Here is an 8,682-nt window from a genome sequence, read left to right as displayed (position 1 = left end):
TTCTCTTCACTCATGCTTGAGATTCATAACATGACTAAGGAGGAGTTGTTATTCAACTTCATGGATAACCTGCAAGGGTGGGCCGAGCAGGAATTAAGGCGCCGAGGTATTCAAGACTTAGCGACTACTATGGCAGTAGCAGAGTCTTTAACGGGCTACAAAAGGGGAGACTCCTCCAAGGTTGAGTCTTTGGAGGATAGCCACACCATGGGTGGGGGAGACAAGGTCTCAAGGGACCACAATGCTCTTAGAATGGGATTAGGCAAGACGCCTAATGTTCGAGAAAGAAGGGGTAAGGTGGAAAGGAAGGAGTTTACGCCTAAAATCAAATGCTTCCTATGTGACGATCCACATTGGGCACGGGATTGTCCAAAGAGGAAGGCGCTCAGTGCCATGATCAAGGAGAGGGAACAGGAGGACGAAGCACATATGAGCTTGATGCAGTTACTAGGTGCCCTCCAATTCAACCCAAAGCCTAGTACGCCTAAGACCTCCTTACTATCAAGGGTGCAAGTAAAGGAGGTAAAAGGGGTGCAAGCTAAGGTAGCCTGCACATACATCGACAAGGTCACCAAGGGAAATGTGAACTTGATGGGTAAGAGGAAGCAGCACTCCAAGCATCGAAAGTGCAAGGATCTGCATCCATCCAAGGCCTCACAAGAAAAGGAGGTGAAAAATATCCTGGTTGAATGGGTCACCAAGAGAATAAGGGTCCCTCCTGTGATAGAGTATCTAGTCCGATGGAAAGGACTACCTAGGAGGCATGTAAGCTGGGAATATGCGGATGCCTTGAGAAGGTTCTGGAAACCAATCGAGAGGTTTCAGGAAGAGGCAACGACAAGGACGTCAACGGCATAGGAGGGGGAGAGTGTCATAGGATGCTTCAAATGAGCCTCCTCATGGATTTATATAGAGCCTAGAAAGCTTTTGGAGACTCCTAGAGCCATCTACACTAAGCCATTGGAAGGAAGAGTATGGAAGGTTCTAGAGATGCCTAGAGATGTCCACACATCTCTACACTATGGTGGAAGGCATGAGAGGAGTCCAAGGCTTTCTAGAGAATTCTAGAGATCTCTTGTCATAGGGTTGTACATAGAATTGTGTAGGGTATTCTAGAATCTTCTTAATTTGTAAGGAACCCTCCAAGGTTCCAGAGAGTTCCATTGGTGCCTATAAATAGGTGAGTGCCTCATTTGGCCAAGGGATCACCCAAATCACTTCCTAACCAAACAAGTGAGTTCCCAAAAGCACTTGTAAAGGCTTCCTTGAGTAATAACAACTTCCGTTCTTTAAGAGTTGCCTACTACGCCTTCTCAAGCTTCCGAGTCGTGAGCATCTTAGCCTAGCAAGCTAAGCATTGGGAAACAGACTGACTTAGCAAGATTAAGTGTCTTGACTTGTCTAAGTGTCGCACAAGCTTAGGAAAAGACTAAGTCTATGACATAATGCTCTTATTAAGGACTCCAAAGTTCCTAGGTGATGGTCAACTTATTTTTTGGGGGTAACATAGATCAACAATGCACTTTCACTACTTCCCATCACTTAATATTTGGGATACATAGATCAACAATGTACTTTTCACTACTTCAATGAATAATGTCTTTGAATTTAATAACATTTCATGAGCAATTGAGTTGTTGCCCTTGAAGAGATTGAATTTTGAAAAGGCAAATTCCAGTTTCATGGTAGATTTGATAGAGTCTTCATAATTTAGCCCTAGTTTTCCATCTTTTGGGTTTCTCTTGTTGTTGAGCACCCTTTGTAGCAGAAAGTCACTTATTTTGAGTTCCTTTCGCAAACTTTTTTATCATCTACTCTCATTATAATGTATTAATATTCTAGGTTACTCTACTAAGTGGGAAGGTGTCCAACATTAGTGACCATGTATATTAAATAAATATTATGTTTAAAATAAATATCTTACAAATTTTTTTTAATTAATTATTATAATATTATCAAATAAATATTTTTTTAATTTGTTTTTTAAAATAATAATTGATTTTACTAGTTTTAATAAATAAATTAAATGGTATTTTAACCTCAAACTCTACTCTCACAAAAATTGAGTACTGTATAGTTTTTTTTTTCCTTTTCAAATGTCTGTATTCATTGGGCATAAAAAAAAAAGCTTTGTTATAAAAACTATCTACAAGGTGTTTTCGAAAATAATTTTTTGATATTTTATAAACTAAAAATTTATTTGAAAACTTCAAATATTTTAAAATAATTTTTATTTATAATAATTTATCTTTAGTCATTTTTTTTATATTTGTATAATTATTTTTTAAAACAATTCTCATCAAATAATGAAAAAAAATTGAATATAACCAAAAGATATTCTCAAAACATACCATGATGTTTTCTATTTTATATTATTAAACATGTTTCTTTTTTGTGTTCTAAATAAATTGAGAGATTAACAAACATGCTTTATATTTCAATATCTAATCTCTATTAGAAGTAACAAAGATTTTCTTTTTATTATTTTAATTATAATTTATAAAAAAGAAAATAAAAAAAAGATGTGACACTTATACCATATGGAACAAGCATAGATATTAAAAATACGTTTGGTAGTAATCTTAGGAGGTGTTTCTGAACTTTGTAACACTTAAAATTTTTTTATCTTTTAAAGTATTAAAAAGATTATAAATATTTTATAAAATTACTGTCAAACATAATATAATATTATTTTTTAAAAAATTTTTTTTTTAGTAAAAATGACTTTTGTATTCAAATTATACTTTGACATCAATTTTGTTGGATTTCAAACTTTGGGTTAAAATAAGAGCGAGTAGGGTAGTTTTGGATTGATATTTTTTTCCTTTATTACTTTTTATGAATATTGAATAAAAAATAATTATATTAATTAGCAAAAACACAACACACACATAGTGCTGCTGGATTTTGCATCACACTAGACATCCGTGCACCCTCTCACCTCTCCTGCATGTAAAGCAGAACCCTAAAGGCGGGAAAATTTCGGAAAATCTCCGACAGTCCTCAGAAATTTCTTAATTCAAACACCATGAATGAAAGGAGGCTCTAGGCCCGTCACCCAAGTTTACCCATTTTCTTTCTCTTATAGGTAAATGTTCCAACACCTATTTATTTAACTTTCTCACCATCCAAACAGCCCAATATCGTACAATATCAGCTGTGGACTGGATTCTATTTTAATATAATTTTTTTTTTAATGATTTTGAAGGGCCCTGTAATTTTTTATGTTCTTTTTAGACTTCAATTTGTTTCGAGTTCAAAGACACCCTCGTTGTGCATTTTGTCTTCGTGAGGAGGCTTCATTTGCTAAAATGTTGCCATTTTCAGGGACTTTAATTCCATCAAACTTCAGGGAAAATTTTGTAGTGAGAGCTTCAATTCTACTGAAAAACTGAATGATAAAGATTATCAATTTCACTATTTGGCTCTGCTCTTTTTGGTAGATTTGTTGTTCCTGTGAGGTGTTTGATTTCCTAATTTATGTGATTTATCACAGTAACAATTTCGCCACGATTTCTTCCTTTCAGGAACTTCATTAAGTTTTGTGCAATTTCGCCTGTAATTTTAGAGACCTAATTCTTTCTTTGGTCCCCTCTTTTTGGTGACCATGGCTTTCTGCTTAATATAAATTATTGTATCTAGTTAATTGCATAAAAATAATGCTGTATCTGCTATAGTTTGTCTACAATACTTCTTGGCCATATAAAGAATGAAGTAACCATATATTCTGTGTACAAAGTACGAGTTAGAAATTTTTTAAGACAAAGTTTTGCTGAAGTATGTATAACAGAACCCCAAAGCAATTTAATGGTTAAGAAATATGTTTTAAACTGCATTGACCCATGTGAGATATAAATATTGTTGTATTTAATGAATCAACTAGATGAAACCCGAGCTTTTGTTAAAATTGTAGCTACAAGAAATGAATGAATTTTGAAATTTGTCCCATGTATAACTTTCAAGGGATTGATTCATATGTGACATGTTACCTTATGGATGGACTCGATTTTATATTATTTCTTTTGGGCCTTCATACAGATGTATGCTAAAAGTTGCAATCTATCAGGAGTTTCATCCTGAGACAAAGTTGGCAGGCTTTGCTATCATTTTCCCCTGCAGATTTGGGGTTTTGAGTGAATGAATCATGGTTCTAGATTTTTATTGTTTGTGCTGATAAGTGATAAATATTAGTTGATGGTTGTAAACACATAGATACATATGCATCCGTCCATGATTTATGCTACTAAATTTTTGTTTACTCAGGGAAAAATAAATAATGGCCTTAAAAAGTTTCATTTATTAAATAAGTTTTTTACTCTCTCTCTCATGCATTTGTTATATTTTCTCAATGGAATTAATAAATTTGAATTAATTCCTTTAACTTCCTTCCTCATTGCTATTACAAGCTGGATGAGTTTGTATGGAGATAGGATGTTGCTTTGATTTTTAGATGTTTTGTTATTATATGGATGTAAATGCAATTCATTAATTCTTTTGGCCTGGCAAATTACTTGCTAAGGTTTCCGAAAGTTTATTAGCATTTTAAAAATTGCATTGAAGTAGAAATATTTTTGTGATTGAAATATGTGAAACTTTTACATATTGAATTGCTTTAGTACCACACTTCATTCCCCTTCTTCAAATATGAATAATCTAGTAGAATTGATGCAGTTTCCTATAAATTTCTGTCTCTGTGTGTGTGTGCTTGTCCACATGTGCATGCTCTTTTGCTTTATCCCTTATATTAGTCAAAAATAGGGATACCTAGTTAAAATAGAGCTATGACCAAGTAGCATTTGCAGCTCTTTCCTTCAAACCAGATGTTCCCTAGCTCATGAGATGTGGTTCCATTGTACAAGAAATTTTATTTATTAGAGTGAACCAGAGCAGGAATATGGCTGTGTTGAAACTAGGCTGGTTTCAGAATGACAATCTTACTTTTGTTCTTATCTTGTTCAAAACTTGGTTACAATATCCTTTTAACCACCTTTTGTTTGTATTGAAATGAATAACAATAATGAACCTACTTCAATTAGCAATTTTAAGGCTTTCTTAACTATTGTAACTCTTTTGAATTAGAAGTCAAACCGCTATTATACATCTCAAGAAAACAAAAAGGTCAAACTTCCATTTTTTTTCTCTGCTTCAAATCAGAATAGGCACTCTGTACTGTTTTCTCTTTCGGATTCTTTTTTCCTTTTTAAATTATGAATAATATTTAGTCTGCCAGAGTAGCCCAGTTGGTCAGGGCGAATGTTGGGAGGTGTGGTCCCTGAATCTTGCCATTGATGATACCTTGATTTACTTGGTGCTGGTTGTTAGAGTGTGGTCAACACCCCAAGGTTTGGGTCCCCATGGAGAGTCTTAAGGGCTTGGCCATAGAAGGTTCCTCAGTTATTGAAAAAAAAACAAAATTATGAATAATATTTACTTATGATTCATGCTACTCTTAAATTCCATGCTATCTCTTTGCTTTCATTTCCAATTGATTTTCATACCGTCTTACCTCAATTCTAGGGAACTTTAGTTCCTAAAAAGGCACAAGGTATAAATTATGGGGTGTAGTGTTATTATATATCAGACTTTTTGGGATGTTGTGTTGTTTTAAACCTTCTTATATACATGATTTGAACTTAGTTTTCACCGTTGGAACCAAAATTAAGTGTGGTTTTTACCTTGAAGGCTTGAACAAGTATAGCGCATACTAATAGATTGGTTGCATTATTTTATAGTAGGTAAATGGAAAGTAATAAGTCAATATATTGCTATCTTTATTTTGGAGGGGAGATCATAAAGGCTGACGATGGGTCCATCAATTATAAAGGTGGATGTACTAATGGCATATGTATTAATCAAGGAATCTCACATGCTGAGTTTGTTTCTAAAGCAAGTAAGAAAGTCCAAATTGACCCATCTAGTCTGTCATTTAAGTGCACCTTGAAGTTTGATAAATCTTTACTCCAGCCATTGGATGACGATGATGACATATATAACATGGTCCTCTTCAATGACAGTTTCTCAAGAGTCTTATGTATTTGAAGCTCATAACGGAGGAGCAAAGCAAGGAGTAATAGATGAACAAAGCACTTCGTAAGTCACACCTGCATATTATCTTGCTTATCAGCATGATTAAATTTTATCCTCCTTTTTTATTCTAACTTTACATGAATATGTTAATCGTGCAGTGTTAATGTGGAAAACAATCATTTTTCATCACCATCATCATCATCTCAAGGTGTAAATGATGATAACACCATTCAGAGACATGAAGTTGCATCAAGATGCATAGAGTTCGAAGCAATTCCTCCAGTTTCAAGTACTCTTGGAAAGGCTATATCAGGTAGTGGGCAAATTTTTACAAATGCTGATGAATTCCGGAATGCACTATACCTTACCTCCTTAGCTGGACGATTCAACTACAAGTTCAAGAGGAATTCTTTAAAGCACATGACTGCATGTTGCACAGCTGGTGGATGTCCTTGGAAGATAACTGCTCGTGGTGTTGGGGCTACCAAAATTGTGAGAGTGCACATATTTGAAAACAAACATAATCACTCTGCACAGGAGGACTCTTCATTAGTGCCTGCATTACGACCAAATAAAGCGGCACTTGTAATTGATGATATGATAAGGGCTAACCCTGATTACCTGCCCCGTCAAATCTGTGTAGATTTTGAAAGACAGCATAGAGTGAAATTGACCTACAATCAAGCTTGAAAATGTAAAGAGAAGGCGAAGGAGAGAATATTTGGTCTTCCACACAATTCATATAAGTTGCTGCCCTGGTTATGTAAGCAGTTAATGGAAACTAATTCTGGGACAATTGCTCAATGGACTTCCTCAGAGAAGGTAATTTCATGCAATTGTTCATTGCACATGGATTTTCTGTGCATGGGTTTTTAATGGGATGCCGACCTATCATATCCATTAACTCATCCAACTTGAGTGGGCCACACAAAGGTGCTTTGTTTTCAGCCTTGGCATATGATGCTGATGATGACATGTTTCCATTAGCATATGCCATTGTGAGTTTGGAAAATTATTATAACTGGTTTTGGTTCTTACAGAGGCTAAAGCAGTTAGTTGGTGAAATGGAGGTGGTCATCATTTCTGGAAGGCATCATGCGATTATTCGTAGTGTTGCAGAGGTTTTTGGAGTTGAAAACCATGCATATTGTTATCGTCATCTAAAGGAGGACTTTAGCCACCAGTTGATGATGGGAAGGGAAGGTAAAGATAACGCTCTTAAACTACTTGATGCTGTTGCATATGCAAGGTTAGAAATTGGTTACAACAGTGCAATGGAGAACTTAAGGAGATTTGATGCTAACTTAGCCAAATGGGTTGAAGATAACAATCCTGAACACTGGGCGATGTCAAAGTTCGCTAAAAAGCGTTGGGACAAAATGAATACTAATATCTTTGGGTCATTTAGTGCTTGGGTCAAAGAAGAACAACATCACACAATATTTAGTTTCACTGAGAAGCACATGGATATGCTAGCCTCTTTGTTAGTTGAGCGGAAAACCACAATGCAGAGTTGGGAAAGATCCATTGGCCCAAAAACTGAGGATAAACTCTTGCATAACATTGCCAAAAACGAAACATTTTCAGATGGGAAGGCAAAGATAAGCGTTGACTTGAGGCAGCATACTTGCACTTGTTTGGCTTGGCAGATGTCGGGCATCCCATGTGAGCATGCATGCGCAATGATACAGAAGATGAACCAAGATGTTTATGAATTTGTTGATGATTGGTATCATTTGTTCAAGCAGGAAATGGTTTATTCTGGCACTTTGCATCCACTTGAGTTTCAGAATCTGCCAACCGTTCATTCAGATGGAAATGTGCATGATCCAAATGGTTATGTGCATGTTTCTCTTGATCCTCCTGTTACAAAACGTTGTCTTGGAAGACCTCGACGGCAACGAATCAGGCCAAATTTAGAGAACAGATAATTGTACATTGCTCTCATTGCAACGGGGCCAGTCGGAATTGTGCTACCTGCAATGATCCAAATATCTGATCTAAATCTTTGTATGATTTGATGTCCAGCTATTGCAGACATTTGATCTAACCTTTTTTACATGTTGTATTTGGTTTTCCAAAATTCTATCTGGTGTTATTTGTAACTGAGTGTGTTATGACCTTTTCATTTTGTTAAGTTGCTCCTGATTCTTAATGCCCAAATTGATCAAAGAATTATGAAATTGATCTATTAGTTGTTCTTCACTATGTTTGTCATGGAAGTTTGAACTGGTTTTTATTACTCTTTCCCCTAGTTTTGTTTGGGCAGAAATTTAAATTTTACCATTCCGTTTTCAGCAGTTACACTCTAAGGTATGCATAGTTGTTGAAGCTGGTGTTTGATTGAATGAATTATTCCATGTTTGTGACAATGGTTAGATTCTTTACACTAACAGCTCCAAATTTTGTGCCTTAAAAATTCATCTTATGGAATTCTTTTTACAGTTTCACATTTTTTCATAGGCATGGCCTGGACGAGAGATTGAGATGATGGTGGCTCTTCCTGAGGGAACAGAGACATGAGTAATTTTGAAGGCAAGAGGTAAGGCATGCCTTTGTATCTTATTTTTCATCTCTGGTAGCAAGAGGTGAGGATGAAACTAATAAGATGCTGTAAAGCAAATATTGAAGATGAAGAAGACAAGTGACCAACTT

The 8,682-nt window shown here is 35.4% G+C and overlaps 1 protein-coding gene across 8 annotated transcripts; it reads left to right on the top strand.

Moving 5' to 3' along the window:
- The first annotated feature begins 2,890 nt into the window (after positions 1-2,890).
- On the top strand, positions 2,891-8,232 carry LOC104878628 (uncharacterized). Of its 8 annotated transcripts, none has more exons than XM_059735302.1 (4): positions 2,891-3,088; positions 5,736-5,890; positions 6,015-6,090; positions 6,186-8,232. In XM_059735302.1, the coding sequence occupies exon 4, from the start codon at positions 6,831-6,833 to the stop codon at positions 7,956-7,958; it is 1,128 nt and encodes a 375-aa protein (XP_059591285.1). In that variant the 5' UTR covers positions 2,891-3,088; positions 5,736-5,890; positions 6,015-6,090; positions 6,186-6,830; the 3' UTR covers positions 7,959-8,232. The 8 variants fall into 6 exon arrangements, with proteins under 8 accessions (XP_059591285.1, XP_059591290.1, XP_059591287.1 ...); XM_059735301.1 differs by having other exon boundaries at positions 5,733-5,890; XM_059735304.1 differs by having other exon boundaries at positions 5,965-6,090.
- Positions 8,233-8,682: the final 450 nt, after the last annotated feature.

This window comes from Vitis vinifera, chromosome 19 (genome assembly GCF_030704535.1).
Source record: "Vitis vinifera cultivar Pinot Noir 40024 chromosome 19, ASM3070453v1".
Taxonomy (NCBI): domain Eukaryota; kingdom Viridiplantae; phylum Streptophyta; class Magnoliopsida; order Vitales; family Vitaceae; genus Vitis; species Vitis vinifera.
Note: the sequence above shows the minus strand (reverse complement) of the source record. Positions and strands in the feature narration are given on the sequence as shown.

Bases quoted from the DNA above. Each gene is read 5' to 3' on its own strand.
- LOC104878628 (XM_059735300.1), top strand. From the start codon at position 6,831: ATGGACTTCCTCAGAGAAGGTAATTTCATGCAATTGTTCATTGCACAT.